This window comes from Zeus faber (assembly GCF_960531495.2).
Source record: "Zeus faber genome assembly, chromosome: 8".
Classification (NCBI taxonomy): Eukaryota; Metazoa; Chordata; class Actinopteri; order Zeiformes; family Zeidae; genus Zeus; species Zeus faber.
The window spans coordinates 18,960,528-18,981,042 of NC_137195.1; the positions used below are offsets into that span (position 1 = coordinate 18,960,528).

Sequence of the window (20,515 nt, forward strand, 5' to 3'; positions counted from 1 at the left end):
TATTATCCGTTTGCAGAGTCAAACCGGCTAGACCTCCCCATAACGTTTGGTGGGAAGAAGAGCCAGTGTTTGGTGTGTCCCTTCTGGGCTACTGTAGAAACATGGCGGCCTCTGTGACAGGGGACCCGCTCCCTACGCAGATAAACACGTCTCAATCTAAGGTAACGAAAACACGTTTCATGTTTTCATGGGATTATGCGCTAGTCACACTCACCCAAACGTCCTTATGAACATTATATTCCATTTCCACCAAGTTCGTTCCGCTAGATGCCACTAAAATACGACAAACTTGTCCTTTAAAATAGGTTTTCCCCAAATTGTTGCATTGGAAATGATTTGGAGTGAAGGCGCGTTTCCTTTGCCTTTAATAACATTCTAAAGGGTCGTCCGAATCTGCTGAATGCTGCACAGACAGAAAGAGTTTTAGTTGCCCACAAAGGCATTTAGCATGAAGGAAATAATGGCCAGACTGCTGAACGGCGTCTCTACGTCCTGGGTCAAACACACTTTAAAAGGCCTCACTGAACTGAACTTGTCATGCTGGGAGAAAGGTTGGCGTCCATCCTCTAGGACCAGAAGTATTGTTCCCACGGTGGAATCTGAGCTGAGTCGAGAGTCGGCTCGAAACCTCGGTTCAAATTCCAAATTGAGGCAAATTGACGCAACAAAAGAAAATGTGAAAATAATTTTTATTTCACATTTATTTTAGCCACTGTGTGGACTTAGAGACACAAACACAACGGAAATCGTGTTAAAATTACAATAATATAAACTAATAAGACTAAATGAAAAATACCATATTTGCACTGTATTGGCTGCTGTTGTCTAAATTTAGTATGCGTCCCTCTGCAAAAAATAAAAATAAGAATAAAGAACACACTTTGAGACAAACTGATCACTCTTACATCTATTCTTGTCCACTCATATATTGCTTTTGTCCTTCAAGATTGAGTATATGCCAATGCTTGGTCTGAAAATTTGGCAAACCGGCGGGGAGAGAAACTTCGGCAAAAAAGACAGGGCCCCCCTATGGAAGCTCTACATGCCTCCAAATGTGGTATGAAACTGACAGGCCACCACGCCTCGCTTAAAACTGTCAGGTTTACAATTTCGAGGTTTACTTCATCACGCTCCCTTTAGAGCAATTGTGATCGATTGAGAGATCGCTTATATGACATTTCCTGGGTTTTTTTTGGACTGAACCGGAAGTTAAGGTTTCCGTAGTGCTTTTAATACATTTATCGTAAAACGCTCTAGCTCACGGCTGCTAAGAAGTATAATTGACAGATATCGCTGATTCATAAGTTTCTTCTATTGAGTTTAAAGGCATCAGCGCTGTGTTCATGGAGAGGCAACATCTTCACTATCAATATTAGTATCCATAGTTTAGCAGGAGTTGTTTTTTTTTTTTTTTTTTTTTTTTAAATCAGCCGTCTTTATGTTGGCAACTCAAATTAAACAGGCTACACTGACAATATAATATTTGATCAAAAAAAAAAAACAAGATAGTGAGTAAATTTATCAGAATATACTTGCCAAGTCTTTCAAATTTAATCAATCGAGATTCGAGAAAAAGTCCAAAGGGAATCAACCTTCAATTATCTTCTTATCCAAATAACACAAATTACCAAAAGGACTGAATCCATTTCCTTCTCTAGAACCCAACAGATTGCCATGTGATCCATTACCATTGTCACCAGACTAGGCATTGGCATGCTGGACACGTCACAAGGTCTTTTGAATTTGTACTTTGCTAAAAAATTCTTGATTGACCAAAACCTGGATTTAAGTACACATTACAGTTTAATTAAAAGTGCTTTTTTGTTCCCAAGCCTGAGATTCCTTAGAAATACAAATCGGGAATCGACAGCGGCCCGTATATTGGCCAATACATCCAAAGTCATTCCTTCAGCATTGGCACTTTCACATCTGTGTAAGAAAAAAATGTCCCTGACATTTGCAATAAATTAAATAAAACCAACAAACAATAGCCAAACTCTATATACAATAAGGACATGTTCGGTCCTCTTTCCCTTTCTTTAAATAGAATTAGGCTCATACAGGATATAAAAATATGAATTGAACAAAGGAATGTTTGACTTTGCCTTAGGGGATGAGTTTCAGGGTTGTAGAAGAATAAACTATTGCACTTTCATCTGCTGCAAGTGACACAAGTTGGATGCGCAGGGGTCAGCGGGGAAACAACGAGCAAAAGAAAGGAAGAAAAAAAAAAAAAGCACAATCGCTCCTCAAAATAGTCTCCTTCTCACAATCACATGGAGGAAAATAAAAGGCTTCTGCATTCCTACTCCATGGTGTGTCCGTGTACCAACAGTACTAAGAACACCGGTCGGGTGCCCGCAAAACCTTCATAAAATACTGTCGAGTTTCCTCCTTAACATGATTGCCTCAGTGAGGCACAGAAACACAGGATGTCTGCGATCCAGCTCCGGTTTGACCCGATGAGTTCTGCCTGGAGCCCGAAGTCTCTGTCCAATGATGAGCAGGTCTTAGTCCAGGGGGAGGATCAGTACTGACAGGAAAGGTGTTCCCACTTTAAGGCTGGCTGCGTGGAGCTTAATTCAGAAATAATATCCAGAAATAAAGAGTACAAGAGTGAATACCTTGGACTGCGGGGGGGGGGGGGACGACAACCTTGGACACACACTGGCAGAAGCAGGCATGTGGTAATTCAATTTTCATGATTACACTTTGGCATAGTACTTGCCTAATGCTAAATACCCATTACTGTCAACATTGGTTGGAAAACAAGGATAAAACAAAAACTCCACATCCCTTTTCAAATGAGGAAGTTTGGAAAAGGGGAATATATTTATATATGTGTGTACACGCACACGCACACACACACACACACACACACACACACACACACACACACACACACACACACACACACACACACACAGTCCAAAAGCCTTTTTGGTTCGTGGGCTGAGCATGTCCTCTTTCGTGACACAAGGTTTGTTAGTTAAAAAGGCAAACGTAGCCGTCTGTGCACGTATTTGCTTAGGTTTTGTCAAGGAGAAAACTGGCGTCTGAACAGTGTAGCGCATCGTCACAGGTTGTAGCAAGCGTTTCAGTAGTATTTCCATTGCTTTTTTTCTCTTCTTTTGCGACATAACCTAAGATATCCAAAATGGAAACTTTAACCAGGAAATCACGTCTTGGCAAAGTGCTTCCCCTCAAAAAAAAAAAAAAAAAAGGTATCCGATATACAATAAATAAGAATTCTGGGGAGAGTGTGTATGTTTGTGTGTGTGTGTGTGTAGGTCTGTGTGCGTGCGCATGTGCAAACAATCCTGAGCGGGCAGGTCCTTAGCTGTCCACCACCTGGTGCGGCAGAGTGACCGAGGAGCCGTTGATAAACGAGCCTTGTTTGTCTCTCCCCTTGAGGAAGTAAGTGAGCAGCTCTCCCTTCCCCTTCACAAAGATCGGGCCCCTCCTCACAAAGCGGAAGCCGTACTCCTTCAGGATGCTGTAGCAGTCTTCCACCACCTGGGGGCGACAGAAACAAGGTTCAGAACCAGGCCTCCGGGGAGCGCAATACCCGTCGAAATCAGGAAGCGGCTCCTACTAAATAAGTCATGGCTAATAAGCGTCCACCAAAGAACCATAGGGTTGAATACATTTTATTGAAACGACTGTTGATCGCCATCAATTTCACAGTTGCGGTGGATTCATTCAAATTGTTCAAAAATACGTTTGGAGTTTTAGTACCCGCTTATCCCCAAAGAGTCATTCCATCATGCACTCCCTGTGTAATAGCTGAGGCCCAGGACTTTAACAAAATAAACTCAGACACACTACCTGAATGTTTCCCATCACCCCTGTTGACTCCATGCGGCTGGCGACGTTCACAGTGTTGCCCCAAATGTCGTAGTGGGGTTTCCGGGCGCCAATCACTCCCGCCAGCACTCCGCCTTTGTTTAGACCTGGAGAGTTGCGTAAAGCATGACGGAATACATTCAATCGGAAATCAAAAACAAAAAGTAGTAGTAATGGAGAGGGCGTGACTGACCTATACGGAGCATGAAGTTGTTGAATGACTGGTAGTTGATGTTCATGAGCGTGACTTTCATCGCGAGCGCAAAGTCCGCCAGATCCGCCAAATGTTGCCAGCGCTCGCGGTCCGACAACTCCTCCTTCTGCCCAATTACCACGGCAAAAAAAATCAATAAAAACGCCAGACACGGGATCATAACCAAATGCCACCGCCGGATCGACATCACTCTAAGAACTGTTATAGAACTTATTTTACTCCGAAAAGACACATTTTCAGGAAGAGGAAAGTTTTTTTCCATTCCCATTCATTGTAATATCGACTATCCCCGGCTCTGACCTTCAGGCAGGCGTAGCCGTTGCTGATGTCGGGCGTGACCCCCGATGCCGCCATGTAGGTGCTGCCGATCGTCTTGATCTTGGTGATGCAGCGGAACTGGGACTCGTCCAGCAGCTGTGTGTGTGTGTGTGTGTGTGCGTGTGCGTGAGAGAGAGAAAGCCGGCACTGTGATTACAGCTGACACCGTCAAAGCTTGTTATTTCCATGCATACCCCAGAGTTCGAAAAAAATCGGTGCCGGTCAAAGTGTCCTGGAAGATTTCGATTTCCCGGACAAATTGGAGAGATTCCGGTCAAATATTATCCGCGTTTATTGAGCTTAAAAAACAACTGATAGGCAGGCTACGAAGAGAATGACATCATAAAGGCATGTCGATGTATGATCTTTTTTATTGACTGTTCAAAATAAAACATCGACAAACGTGATTGGTCAGAGGTGAAGCTTTCAGATCAGCTTCAGATCGTCCAAACTGAATGGCGGCTTGCTGAGCGCGGAAATGAACAGATCTGCAGACTTTTTTTAAATTTTTATTATTATTAATCGAAATGATCCACCCGGCGCTAATTCAAATTGTGCTTGGATGGAATAATTTTTACCGGACATCATGACCGGAGAGATTTAAATGTGTCGGACTTCAACTGATATTCCCGGTCAAAAAAACGGAAATCACCAGACAACAGAAACTCTGGCCTACACATTTGAATATCCATTCGTCTTACGGATGGATGCACGATCACGGGCAGCTGGAAACCCCATTCCCGCCTTTCCAACCGGTAGAGAGGACAGAACAATGAACCCTGTACTCACGCTGTCAAAATCTGAGATTATCTCATTGAGGAACCTCAGGCATTCAATTCCCCCGTTATTGATGCTTTCCTCCGTGTAGAAGTCGGAGAAGTTGGGGATGGAGGCAAACATTACTCCAATCTCATCATAGGACTGGCTGTACAACTCCTGGGAGACGCCGCGTGACCAGGAGCACAAGTCAGGGACAGGAAAGATGGAGGCGGTTTTAGATACATTTTTAAGTCTCCGACGCGCGCACACGCACACGCACACACACACACACACACACACACACACACACACACACACACACACACACACACACACACACACCTCATCCCTTTTCTTGGAGCCCAGGAAGTGTCGCGCCACGTGCTCCGGCAGCATGTTTGTAACCAGCGCTTCGTTCCAGCGCCTCATCTCGTAAACCTTCTCCTTCTGCTCGTGGACCTCGATCTTCCATAAGAACAGAGTGCGTGCCAGCTTCTCCACCTACGGCGATGGAAGCGGAACCGTTAGTGCGTGACGGTGGGAAATGGAGCGAACCGGTGTTGAAAAGGGCGATTACTTACATGGCGAGAGAAGTAATAGAAGCTTATCATCATGATAAAGATCATTATGGTCATTGTAAACTTGGAGGGGACAAGGGATGATCTGAAAACATGAAATGATTGACAAGGTAAATGTCAGCCCCTTCCTTTTTTTATACACTTCTCTTTTAGAACCTGCAAAAATAGGCTCTGGCCGCTGACCTGTAGTCTTGGAATCGGGCCGTGTCGTAGCGGTCGAATATGTCCCTCCAGCTGTAGATGTTGACAACGCCGGTCGCCACGGTGATGAGGAGCATGAGCGTGAGCTTGACCATGTGGCTCACCTGGACCAGCATGGTGGTGGCCATGAGCGCCAGCACGGCAATGTAGCTGTAGTACTTGGGGTTGTCCAGGCAGCCCTCGGGGTTGGACAGGGTGGAAGAGGACGAGGTGGAAGGGGTGGCCGTGGCGCTGCCGCCGAACACTTGGGGCGAGCAACTCAACTAGAGGTGGAGGTGGGGGAGCAGTAGCCAAGGAGAAGAGAGAAAAAAAAAAAAAGTTAAAGCAGTAAATGACGACGAGAACTGTAAAATAAATAAATAAATAAAATAAAAAGTTTCCGTACACCTTGGAAATAAGAGTGAGATAAATAAGAAAGGCACATTGTGCAGCCAGCCCGTCATTATCGCAAATCAACTTCACTTGTGGATGGGTTTTGGATCACTCTGGAGGGAGTTCAGAGGTCATTTTGCAATAAAGACCGACTGGCTGCAGATTATTCTGCCTATTATACGGCTACCATATTTCCTCAAGTATAAACCGGTAGTCAAATAAAAACCAGGCCTCTAATAAATGCTGGAGCTGCGGCGCCCTTCCTGTGCGGAGCTCTCCGCCGAACAAATAAAAACAGTGTGTTTTTATCGAAGATGTATTTAATTGTACTTAATTTCCTACGGCTGCATGGCGCTCCAGCGCTCCGAGCAGGAAGTGGTGCGTTCAAGGCGATCTCTGAAAACTGTAATTTCCCTGTCGGGGGACCACCACAAGTGCGACTTTTAGGGTAGCTACTAGCGCTCTCTTTTTTTTTTTTAACCATACATGTGTTTTTGCATGGCATGGCTTCCAGACGGAAGTTTGATTTAAAATTCATACTCAAATATTATCAGATATTAAACAAAGGCCTGGTACTGTCTGCAGTTGAGGGAAATAAAGGTCCCGGTCACGATTTGAGGAAACACGGTACCTACTAAATAAAATACTACATTGAGATGGAATATTGATTGGAACAGATTTTTATTACTAGTATCTCTCATTTAAGAGCTTTCTCTAAGGGAAATGAATCTCTTCCATTGTAATTTCTGTTTAGCATCACAAGATAGCCGCAAGCTAATGTTCGCATTAGCACATAAGCAGCATGAAATGAGGGATGTAAAACCAGAGGGAGAAGTGCTTGACTGTGACAACGGTCAATGTTGACAGGCAACGGTCCTTCTTCGGAAATAACTGACCACTGTTTGCCACCATTGACCAATCAGAATGTGTACGTCATAATTGCCGACACACAGCTCACGCTAACCACCCGACAGTGTGAGGAACGGCTCAGGGGTCTGGGGAGGCGTTCTCTTGTCCTGCCTTACCATGTCTACAATTTCTGCCATGGTGACGATGAAGATGGCCGCCATGGCCCAGGTGTTCCGGGCCCAGCGGGTGTGGTCGATCCAGGTGGAAAAGGACACCAGCTTTTTGGGGAAAACCTGACAAACAACAGGCACGCACAAGCACATTTCGGACACATCTCGAGCAGTTTTTCCAAATTGAAATCACCAACAACAGCTTTGAGTTAGTGTAAAACAGCGACTTAAGATAAAACAGGAGTCCGATTGTGTAATCATAATCCTGTTATATTCCCTGTTAATGAACACATCCTTTGATAAAAAAAAGTGCGTACTTCCATGGAGGACAGTAGACGTTTCATAGACGCATGAATGCATTCACACACTTGTGTTTTGTGGCATGTCAATTGATCCGATATAGCGGCAGTATGACATTTAATATTGACAGGAACTGTTGTGACCTCCAGATATTATTCACAGTGAGTCTACATCCTCACTCTACACGTGGCCGCTGTGCGTGACTGCTCATTTGTACACATCGTGCATCAAGCGGAAAAGCCCCGTGGACGGGGCGAGGCCTGCTGGCATGGACACAAAGGCCGATATTCAAAGCCGGGGACATGATTCCAGTCGTCGATACATTTGAATTTCCACGGCCTGGTTTCCAGAGGCTAAAACGTGGTTCAAAAGAGCAAGTTACGAGCCCCCACCCTCCCCCCGGGTGTCCGATATACTCTATGTACTGTTCATGAAACATCATGTTTAATAGCACATACAACCAATGTTTTGCACTGATTAAGCAGCACACACACACACACACACACACACACACACACACACACACACACACACACACACACACACACACACACACACACACACACACACACACACACACACACACACACACACACACACACACACACTTTAATTTATTTATTTTTTTCTTCGACCATATCTTATTCTAATCTTACCTTTAATGTTTTGAAGTGTCCGCAGTGTCACTGATGGAAGTCAACTACTATTATGAGGAACTAATATGTAAACTAATGGGTAAAAATCAACCACTATTATGAAAAACTAATAGTTAAAAGTCAATTACTGTCATAAAAAAACAATAGGGAAAAGTTAACTACTGTTATGAAAACTTGGCAACTAGTAACTAGTAAATCAGTAGTCGTAAAACCCCTACTATGTATATAACAGTGTGGACATGGCTAATACTGGATGGGTAAGATAACTGTGTTATTACTGTTATTACAGTGTTCCAGTATTTAGTATACACTTAATTACTCAGTTATTGCACAGGTTGTAGTGGGTAGTGTGTGTGTGTGTGTGTGTGTGTGTGGTGACTCACTCTGGGGAAGATGGCGGCCAGAGAGCAGATAGTAAGGATGAGCAGTAGAACCTCACCCACAGCGAGAGTGATATAGTTTGCGATCAGCCTGAACACAAATAAAAAAAGAAATTAAAAAAAACACACAAATACAGGCACAGAAAACACTTGTACAAGTATCAATTTTAAAGGCACAACAGTTCAGGAGAGAAGGGGGAAAATTGCCCACCCGGGTAGGAAACCAGAGATTGAATAAAAAATAAATAAAAAATAAAAGACGCTAATGCACTTAGCGGGGACCCAGAGGCCTGGAAATGATATTAAGGAGAGCGGAGCACCATTACGCGGGCCCTGTGAGCTCACCGAGGGTCTATGAGAGCCTCCATGACCGCCGTGAAGAGCAGCACCACGCAAGAGCAGCTGAAGGCGGCGCCGCTCTGCTTCTCCTTCTCCACCGAGTAGCGCGTTTCCAGGTCGGGGTCGACGAACCGCAGCGAGAGGCGGTTGGTGTGCTTGCCCTTCAAGCTGAGGGAGACATGAAGAGGATTAAATCCCTTTGTCTCGACTAGGAAGGGCAGAAAAGTATTTTCTTGTTTGTTTTTTTTACCTTGTAGTACCACTTATGGCCCCTCGGGGTTATTGTATTGTGATGAAATGAAGGCATTGCCGTATACATCAATGATGAGAAAATGTTGTATTCTATAAAAATTACGTTTGTCTGATCTTATACCTCATGTGACTTTTTGTACATTTTTAAGTTTCTTCTTAATTTAAGTTTATTTTATATTGTAATTTATTTCTTGTTTATTGTAAATTTTCAAGATTTATTTTTATTGGTAATTTTAAGACTTTTTTTATAATTTCATATTACTTAGTTTTCTATTATTATTATTATTATTATTATTTTTGTTATGATGATGATGATGATGATGATGATGATGAGTTGCTGCAATTTCCTTCCAGGGATGAAGTAGCTATCTGGCGGGTAGAAGTGTAAAAGCGAGACAGGCGCTCTCTCCACTCACGCCTGCACCGTCTCCCTCTCCAGCAGCGCTTCGTTCAGGAGCTTGTTCAGCTCCTGCTCGTTCTCCCGGGCGTCGATCACCCGCTCGGCCAGGTCTCGCAGGCGCAAGCGCCGCCGGGGGTTTGGAAAGGACGGATTCACCACCTGATGGAAAACAAATAGATAAAAACAAAGAGAACACAGGGAGTGAGCGGGAGCTTATGGAAATTTGAATTTGAACATATTCAAATTGCAGGCCCGGCTTTGCTTACCCTGGCATCCAGTTCCTCTGGTTCCTCCGGCGTGGTGCAGGCCGTGTTGACGCTGCCGTTGCACTCCGTGGTGTTTATCAGCAGCGGAGAGTTTCCATTGGATGAGGTCACAGACAGCTTCTGATGATAAGCATTGCGTTAGGAGCCCGCTTATTAGGGGTCCAGCCTGCCTTTGTAGCCTAACACTATGTGGAAAACCAACTTCTGCACAACACACAAACGCAGATTGTGTCTGTCATGTCATGTCACGTCTTGTCTCGTTTGAACCGTGCTAGACCTCGTGGTCGAAGCTTCATCCGAATCGATCCACATATGGAGCAGATTTTAGTGAAAAGCCGACCAAAAATGTTGCCATTTTAAGACCGACGTGCCAGTACGGCAGTCGGAAAAATGTCCAACACAGCCAACCCGGCCAAAACTATCTGAAACACATACTTTCAAGCTAGAAACACGGTTAAGGTATCGCTATACAACAATGATCTCATGGTTTAAATTGAATCCAAACTGATCCACATACGGAGCAGGTATAAGGGAAAAACCAAACAAATTTGAAACCCGAAATATTCAGAAGTTCTAGTTATATGACACGTCACACGTGTCGTTCAAGTTGAACGAGATGAGATTTACAGTCAGACGCTTTATGATGTCATCATATTATTCACTATAGATGTCAAGATTCCGATTGAGAATGTCCAGTTGGACCGTGTCCATTGGGTGGTGAGGAATGGGTCCCTGTGCAGTGTTTAGAAATGACAAAACCACCGACTTACGTGTATATTTATATAGCTTCCTACCTGGTGATGTCAGTAGATCTGTTCGATTGATATTTTAAATCTGTGGTCCACATTGCTTTGTCGGATTAATGAGAAAAAAAAAAGGAAATAATCCTCGAAATGTCAACTGAGCGTCCCTTGAAAGAACTAATGTACGACTCAATGATGAGTAGCCGTACAATGGTAATTACACAGAGAAATATATAAAAATGTTTTTCGGATTTCATGGAAACGTAACTTTCTGAAACAAACTCTAAACAAACAACATATAAACGATGCGCCCGACATGGCACCAAACAGCCACCCCTCACAGAGTGCAGCACTATTTCCAGCACGGTTGAATTCCAACAAAAAGGAAGTTGTGCTTTACAGGCAAACGGACGGTTGTTTTAGAGACAGGAGGGTTATGCTGTGTGGACCGCATAGTGGTTGCTTCGCAAGAACAGCAACCAGGAGACAACAGACCGGGGGGAGCCCATGCTCCGTTCAAGTAAACTCGGAAAATCTAACACGACTAAACTGCACCTATTATTATTATAAATAGTGAATAAATTGAGGTCTTGAAAGGTAATGACTGATTATCTTGTCCTTTGCACAACACAAGCACTTTTAGGAAAACTGAAATAATTAATCTGCCATGGATAGAAGGAAGGATAGACAGGTAGATAGATGCAAGGAAGGAAGTATGGATGCAAGGAAGGAAGGATAGGTGAACGGAAGGAAGGAAGGATGGATGATGTGAGGACGAAAAGAAGTATAGATGGATGCGAGGAGGAAAGGACAGACACTCACCACTCCATTGATGCCGTTCTTGGCCACGGGGCCCTTGGGCAGCACCACCAGGTAGGTCTCGATGCCTCGCTCCTTCAGGTAGTCGCAGCGGTCGCCGCCGTTACCCGGCTCCACGTCAAACTCCCCATGCAGACACTCCATGGTGGTCTGGGAGATGTGCACGCGACTGCACACACACACACACACGCGCACACACACACACACACACACACACACACACACACGCGCGCACGCACACACGCACGCACACACGCACACACACGATGTAAATAGTCAAACTAGTACACGTAGCAAGATTAAGATTTCACGTGTGAGCATGACGTCACATTTTGTTAAATTAATATATACCACTCCAGACACACATCCACACACACTTGTGTAAACTCACATATGTTTATATAAGCAAACTGCTAGTACCAGCAGTGTTAAGTCCATGCAGCGCTTACCCGGGTATGCCCCCTGCCTCCATCTTGTTGGCGACGGTGACGTCGGTGGACCAGACGTCATACTGCCAGCGCTTCTGGCCCAGAACGCCCCCCAGGACGGTGCCGCTGTGGACGCCCACGCGCATGTCTACGTCCGTCTGGGTCTTCTCGCGGACGTACCTGTTGGACGCAGCACGCTGTAAAAGCAGGAGATCTGCTGCTCTTTGTTGCCCATCTCCTCTGTGCCATCAGCCAGGGTTACATATACAACGAGAAGTTCCAGTGGGAAGTCGTGCTCTTTCCCAAACCCCCGAACCGCCTCAAAATGTTGATCCCCCTCCACGTCGCATTGTATCTAGATGAAAATGAAAAACTCACGAGATGGCCTCCACCATGGCCAGGCCCATCATGATGGAGCAGGCGGCGTGGTCCTCCCTGTAGTCTGGGAGGCCGCAGATACAGTAGTAGCAGTCTCCTAGGATCTTGATTCTCAGCTGGTGGTATTTCTAGGAGACAGATAATATGAAGTTGTTTACAAATATACAGGCAAATGTGCTTGTGATGGGACTATAGTGGTTATATAATGAGGATGCTTACTGCGGCTAGCTTGTCGAAGCGGGCAAACAGCTCATTGAGCAGCTTGACCAGCTCCTGAGCGCTGCAGGAGGACGACAGCTGGGTGAAGCCCACGATGTCTGCAAACAAAATGCTGAGGGAGAGAGAGAGAGGGGACAAAACACAACCATATGGTACTTTGATTACATCACGGCTTCAATTTTGTGTAGAGTGACTTAATATACACAGTGTGACATATACAGAGTGGCTTATTTGATATGGTCAGATTCTGGTTCTATGTTAACTTAGATAAATACATCTGTTTACATAGGGCTTCTGAGCTAAACCCAGCCTTTAGCTCGAACAGATAATGTGATGTGTGCAAGTGTGTGCACGCGCTTGTGCTTCTGAATAAAATGCAAATATTTGTCAATAGTCCTTTATGTTCACTTTATGCCCCATTAACAGTGTCATAAGCCACATCCACCATAGTATGAAAATATATACAAATGTGGGTACACAGTTCATTTGCTTCAACCCAGCTGATGAAAACATTCTATTTATTGCAACATTTCTAGTATAAGCTCAAAATTTGGACGAAAACATACAATTGGGATTTGCGCCAATATGTCGGCCGATGATGTAATAACTGTGACGCCGCCGACTAGGGCCTCAATTGGGAAAGACGTTTTAAAGTGCAAAAGGCGGCGGTTGGGAGGTACCTGACGTTCTCATGCCTGTACATATACATGGTGTTAAACTGCTGCATCTCCTTCTGACTGGCCTCCTTCTTCATGTCCTGGAGCATCTCGTCGGCGATGTGCTTTGGTAGAATGGACAGCAGCAAGCGTTCCTACAGAGCAGAGGGGGTCAATTCCATGTTGATGAAAAACAAAACCACAAACAAAAAATAAATAAATCATGCTCGGACGGTGCAATTCACACTTCAGCGTCCGCGTTAATGGACACTCAATGGGGTCTGATTCCATTTTACATTATGCAACAAAAGGGAGTGCCGCCCCTTTCAGCAGATTCCACAGACCCCTTGACCCAAAGGCTTTATTATGTCGGGCGGCCGATCAATAACTATACTCGGAGGAGAAGGGAGATAGAGGATCCATCACGGGGGAATGTTTGACATTCTTTCCAGGGAGCATTGTTTACGCCGCGCCGAGTGCCCTCAAACTGTCAGTCAGCGCGTCTGAAAGGATCCTGCTCCCGGTGACCCAGTACCAGCAGCGCACGAAATGCGTCAAGGAAAACAAAAAGCCTCGAGTAAACACACGCGATGGACTTGTGCGCTTGCTGTGCGCGCGCACACGCACACACACACACACACACACACACACACACACACACACACACACACACACACACACACACACACCTACATGTGTGGATAGGAAAATAGCATTCTTATCAACGAGAGAGAGAGAGAGAGAGAGAGGGGGAGAGAGAAATGGTCGAGCAAGTTGGCACTGTGATTACAGCTGACACCGTCTCAGGAGGCTGGTTGCCATGGTAACATGCAGCGACCGGATGCTCCTTGATTGGCTGCCGGCCCTCGTCTCCCAGCAGCCCGTGCTTCTCCATTAGTATTCCGGGAGTTTCTCCTCCCGTGGTCTTATCAGCCCTTTTCCCCCCCTCACTTCTTGCCGTTGCTTCTCTCGCCCGCGTCTGGCACACCTTCCCTCTCTCTCTCTCTCTCTCCCTCCCTCCCTCCTTTGCCCTTTCTTCTTTTTCAGCTTTCTTTCCATAGCACTAGCCAGCCGGAGCCATAAATAGTAGCAATCAAGAATGCCCAATGGTCACAGCTGTGAGACTGAAGTGTGTGTGTGTGTATGTTGGGGGGAGGGGGGTGCTGACACAGTGCTAACTCAAACAGACATATGGCACACACACACACACACACACACACACACACACACACACACACACACACACACACACACACACACACACACACACACACACACACACACACACACACACACACACACACACACACACACACACACACACACACACAATGTCAGGAAAAAGGTCCCAAACCATCGTGTCTGTTTAAATTCCAGAACTTAACTCACATGAAACTCCATATACACCCCACCGTCTTCGGTCACACAAACAGATCCCCACCACCACTCTCCGTAGTTCACCCCAAAACCATACAGGTTCTCACCTGTTGCTGGCTCTGCTCCTCCAGGTTGAGTTTGACCTCCAGGGACTGCCGGGCCTCCAGGAAAGCCTTGCGGTGCTTGCGGTCCGCCATGTAGTACGACATCACGCCCACCGCGATGGCGCACACATAGATCACTATGTTGGCCAGGAGCTTAGCGACACAATATAAGGCGTCAGTGTCACACAGAATGCACAGAAGTTAAAAGTTCCTTGTTGAAGTCCAGTCAAATCCTGGCTCATTTTGCTTCAGGCAAAAATGCTCTGTTGACGTATGCTGTATAAGATACATATTTGACTCGAAAACTCCACATACCTTGATATAGATAGTCATAAAGCGTGGCGGCCACAGTGGAAACTTGTCCTTTAGACACATGGCCGCTGGGATGCTAAGAACTACTGTCCCTGCATTGTAATAATGTTTCGATCTTCCAACTGTAGTTCACAGCTCAGATTGGGAAGGTTTGCCCTTTCGCTTAAGGGATACTCTCGAATAAAAGCAGTAGCGATAAGACAGAACGAGGCTTGTTGACAGCACGGGGACTGTAAACGGCCCCGTCCTCACTGCCAAACGTATTTGCATCCTTCGACACTCGACGTCGCACGCCTCAGGTGAATATGGGAGGGAGAACACCCATAAGCACACATCTATGTGTTACTATTCAATAACCATCTCCAAAGATCAAATGAGACGTAATGTCACCCTCAAAATGCACGTTCGTCCAATGGCCAAAAAAAGATGCATGAGGATTTATTAATATGCCATCTAGTCTTGCCCCCCCCCCCCCAGAAAAACAAAACGCGGCCTCGTTCTCCATCTTTAATCTCTCGGACGGAGACTCGCCATGCTCTACGTCATCTGCTTCATGTCAGCCATAGCACCCATCCCTCATGTGTCCTTCACACCTCCGTTACGCACAAACCCACATACACCTCTTATCATTCTCTCCGTTCTGTAATGATCCGGCCGCTATCTCTCCACCTCGCCAACTGACGACTCCCGATTCCTCCTCCACATCGATATATTATCTTTTTACCTGCCGGTAATCTGGTCTTTCTTATTTTTTTTTAGGAGGTGATATTCTACAACCGTCGCTTTGTCCCTCTGAGTGGTCCCGGCCGCCTGCCCTCAACCGTAGAAAGCTCAACCCTAGAAACATCTTATCTGTGAAGAACATCCATCAGACACACCCACCTGTCGACCCAGGGCGGCCCCTTGGATGTCTTCCTGCTGCTGCTGGGCGATGGTGACCCCCAGCACCAGGGTGTGGACCCCGCAGGACACGGCGGTGATCAGCACGATGGGGGTGAGCCTCAGGGGCAGAGTCAGGAAGAAGGAGAAGCTGAAGAAAGCCTGCCAGCCCACCGTGTCGCTGGCCTGGTGGAAGCGGGCGTAGTTCAGGCCCAGGTAGCAAAATATCTGGGCCACAATGAACACCCACAGGGCGTAGGGCACGACCCTCCTAGAGATGCGGTCGGGCAGAAGTCCGTAACGGCACAGGAGGTAGAGGAGAACGTCCGCCGCCAGCCCCACCGAGGCCACCACCACCGAGGCCAGCTTGTCGCTCGAGTAGACCACGGCGCACATCACAATGACGTAGCTGTCGAAGAGGGCGGCGAACACCACCAGCACCAGGAGGGTCTCGTGTCTCTGCCGTCTGAAGTAGGTCTGGTAGAGGTTCTCCAGCGACTCCGGGGCGAAGGTGAGGCGCATGAACCGCGGCAGGCAGAGGCAGCACCCGGAGCTCCGCACCGTGACTTCATGGGTGCGACCCACCGCCTGGCCTGGGTCCGAGGGGAGGGTCACCGAGCAGTCCGCCGAATACTCGGCCGAGTACTCGGGCTCAGAAAAGGCCCGGTTCCGAGGCATGGTTGTATTTCCTTACCTTTTTTTTTTTTTTCTCTCTTAAGTCTGTCTCGAAGTCGACAGTAATAAAGACACTGAGATTATTTTAAGATCCACCTCAGACCATATCATCTGGGCTTTCACTCAGATTCTATTGCCCAGACACCATTTTGCCCTGAGATGCCGTGCATTGTGGCATGAATCACCAGCAGTGTCTTGATTGTCAGGCTACGTACACATTAAAGTTCCACTTACATACTTGTGCCCATTGCGCTCAAACAATAGCAGTCAGTTGACTCACTCGGTACTGTGTCACATGCACAGATCAAGTACGCCTACTCTCGTCTAACACAGAAGGGTGAATAAGCATTTTCTTTCTTTTCTTTTTTTTTTTTTTTTTTGGCTTCACCTTTTCAAGCACTTTATGATCACATTTCCATCGGCAGCTCTATTCCTACTCTGCACATCCATATTTGTGCCTCATGGCAGTCTACCATGGTAGGCTACCGCTTTACGTTTGGAAGTGGGAGAATGTTTGGAAAATAGCTCTTTTCTTTCCATTCCACCGGAGGGAGGCGGGCCGATCGTTTGGGGCTCCCATAGTCCCACCTCACATGGCCTAAACGGAAAGGAGACAATCGTGTACAAAAAATGTGATCATCTTGTCGGGGTCGCACTCCATTAAGCCTATGGGTGTAGTCTTGACTGAATAGGCATATACTCTTATTTAAAAGGTCACCGAGAAACTTGCTTTTCCAACGCCGCCGCACGCGCATTCGGGTCCCTGGTGCGCCGGACTAAAACACAAGCAGAGATAAGACGACCCAGTCAGTTTGTTGTGAGCTGCCTTTGTCCGAAAACATGTGATTCAACAAGCCATTTAGATGTGCCTCCGCCTCCCACGTCAAGTGGGGGCTCATCAGAATGAGACCGCCCCCCATCCGTGTATCTCCACCCACGGCTTGACAACTACCTTCGCGAAGGTGCGGCCATTTATCCCCCCCGCCCCCGGTAAGCGCCGGACCCTCTAGCGTTAGAAGAAGAAGGAGGGGAAGGAGGAGAAGAACCTTTAAACGTCACACAGCACTGCACAACTACCTTATGTCGACGCTAAGGGCTAAGCAGGGCCTCGAAACTTTTTTTCCCCGGAAGGGGAATCAACCAGTGCCGACTGTCCGTGACACAACTGCAGACCAGGCGAATGCAGGGATTTAAAAAAAATAAAAAATAAAAACACGTTACCGGCGTCACGTTAACGGTATTAGTTTGTGAGTGGAACGCCTGTATGATGAACTCCCATCTTATCAACTCGCTTAAAATTAGGTTTTACTTTTAGACGGGTGGTATTTCCAGCAGCAACAACGAAAACACTTCGAAAGACATGCCCCGGGGACCTCGCAGACCTATAACAACTTGTTGAAAAGGAGCATAAGTGGGGACCTTTAATATTGATGTATTTTTGTCTATATTTTTTTGCTTGTATTTATTTATTGCTTATTGTGTATATTTATTTTTTTATTATATTTCTGATTTTTTTTTTTTTTTTTTTTTTATTACCCTACTTTGTGTTGCCCGTTAATCATTTCACTGCACCGTACACGTATGATGTATCGACGAATAAAGTATCTTGAATCTTGCAGACAAATGATCACAGTGTGTATGTTATTTTATATATATCATATATATATTTGACTTGCTGGCCAGGAGCTTGAATATTAAAGTGCAGTGACTGCTGAAGGCCTGCCTACATGTTGCGCTCCACAAACGAGACACAAGTTTATTGTGCGTGCGCGGTTTCTAACTGAATGCCAAAATATGCATCCTATAATAATACACGTCTCTCTTCTATCGCAGCTCATTATGTTGTCTTTGGGCTAAACGAGGGGCCTACCTGCCCTACACCTCTTAATCAAACAGATGTGTACGGGCGGCTGCCTGTGCGTGTGGAAGCTACATCCGAACACGACCAGGACACCATCTGCACTTCACGTCTCCATTTCCAGACGCGGCGCGCCGCCCGCAGCGTGTGAGCGCGGATGTTCTAACCTTCCGCCGGCCGCCGTGGGAGCGATCGGCGTGTCGCCGCGTCCGCTTACCGTCCGTGCAGACACTTCTCTCCCCCCCCCCTTTCGCGCACTCCGGTCCCGGGGATCGGGCTGTCGTCAATCCACGCCAGCCGCAGCAGCTCGCGTCGGACGGGCGGCCGGTCTTCGTTTGGGAGACGACGCAACCAGCGGGCGTCGCGTCGCGTCGCGTCGTGTTGTGTCGTGTCGCCGCCACGCGTAGACCTCCTCAGCAGCTTCTTGCCATGTTGTTGTCGTCCCCCCCCCTCCTCCTCCTCCTCCTCCACCTCCTCCCGCCACCACGGGCTCTTCGCCTTCCGATCCGCGCGAGACACGGGGCAGCTCTTCACGCGCGGCCTCCCTCCATCCACACTTTCTACCCCCACCCACCCCCACCCCGAAAGCCACGCCCACATCCTAGCCCCAAACCCCGCCCCCTCTTAGACCCCAAACCATCGCCACCCTTTCCAGCCGTTCATGTAGGTGGGGGATACAGTGATTGATATGGTTAACGCAAATACCATTCCGTGCATGGCTTATGCAGCTTACGTTACTGATTATCGCAACCAAATCAGCGGTTATGTCATGGACCCTCAATTTCAGGCGCATCATGCCACAGACCTCATTTTATTAAGATTAGGCCTCCGGGATCACCCAGTCATAGACGATTTTTACTATTGTTAGTTGTACAGTATAGTTACGGAGATAGCAGTGAAAGCACAATGTCATTATTGTGTAACTAATGTGTTATGTGTGATGAAATAATGGTGAAGTGTAACTCATTTTGCTGGGGACCCCCTGGGACCGCTTGAACGACCCCGTTGTGTCCCCAGACACCACATTTAGAACCACTGACTGAGATGCCATTTTGCCCTTAAGTGGGTTTGGAAATAATCAAGGTGCAGTGACGGGGCGTGCGCGGGAGAGCGACGGTACAGTCCTCGAGAGAGACAAGACAGGCGTTGTGATGTGAGCAGTAGTTGCAACCAGAGTGAGACCGACACATTTCAATGACACCACCAGCGCAATGGATTGTTCTGTTGGAGCTGTATCGAACCTCTGATCAATACCCAGACTATTGCAGTTCATCATTGTGATCTCTCAAAATCAATGAGCCAAATCATCAACCCCCAACCACAACCCCCACACAAACACATGCGCAAACAAAATAACGTGTTTGGTGCCTGTATATTGGAATGGTCCCACACTGGGCATCTTTCTGGGAATTTTCAACAGGAAACAGTTGTCCAATGTTGGGACAAGGACAATTTTCCCTTTCTCTACTCTGCCCTGCTTTTTCACACTATCGAAGGCAGTGTGGCCTATGGATATTGCCTAAAATGCTGGCCAGTGTCTCATCATGTCACCTTTGTTGAGTGCTGAATTAACCTGGCCTCTGAAGGGTTGCTGCCCGTGGAGCATTGTCAGGCTTATTACTGGCTCATTTACTTTGTGACAACGGGGAGACAGATTACCCCGGAGAACTGACAATCGTATAATTAATACAAACTTCAAATTCCCAATCGGTAAAGTGACAAGTCTTAAGTCAGATCTCACTGTGGATTAGAGTAGGTGACAGACAACTTTCAGAAGGTTGTTATTTATAATGGAATAACTGTATTGCGGTATTAACCACGCATTAGGGTTTGAATGTTTCAAATTGGTACGTTTCCCACTGATACTTACTGTATATTACTGACTTCAACCATCATTAATGTTTACTTGATGATAATAATAATAATAATAATAATAATAATAATAGTAATAATAGTCATAATCATGATAATAATAATCAGAAATGCATAGATACCAATACCAGTATCGGCTATCAGGTCTAATACTTGTATACCTATAATCTTTTTATTTAAACAAGACTTACAATATAACAATTATAAATACATAATCAAGCTCATAAAAAAACAAAACAAGATTTATTATGACAAAAATGTATATGCTCTTTCCCATATTACGAACAGTCAATTC

At 46.2% G+C, this 20,515-nt stretch overlaps 1 protein-coding gene across 2 annotated transcripts; it reads right to left on the minus strand.

Annotated features, from left to right (window-relative positions):
- Positions 1-675: 675 nt before the first annotated feature.
- Positions 676-18,761, minus strand: adcy3a (adenylate cyclase 3a). 2 transcript variants are annotated; one of them, XM_080005289.1, is made up of 21 exons: positions 18,566-18,761; positions 15,819-17,266; positions 14,628-14,777; positions 13,168-13,298; positions 12,488-12,599; positions 12,269-12,396; positions 11,912-12,070; positions 11,466-11,631; positions 9,901-10,017; positions 9,651-9,793; positions 8,989-9,150; positions 8,647-8,734; positions 7,314-7,430; positions 5,899-6,179; positions 5,719-5,800; positions 5,480-5,638; positions 5,168-5,314; positions 4,361-4,474; positions 4,040-4,166; positions 3,829-3,953; positions 676-3,516 (listed from the first exon to the last, which is right to left on the minus strand). In XM_080005289.1, exons 2-21 carry the CDS (start codon positions 16,491-16,493, stop codon positions 3,337-3,339), a joined length of 3,363 nt encoding a protein of 1,120 aa, XP_079861415.1. In that variant the 5' UTR covers positions 16,494-17,266; positions 18,566-18,761; the 3' UTR covers positions 676-3,336. The 2 variants fall into 2 exon arrangements, with proteins under 2 accessions (XP_079861415.1, XP_079861414.1); XM_080005288.1 differs by having other exon boundaries at positions 9,901-10,020.
- Between the last annotated feature and the right edge of the window lie 1,754 nt (positions 18,762-20,515).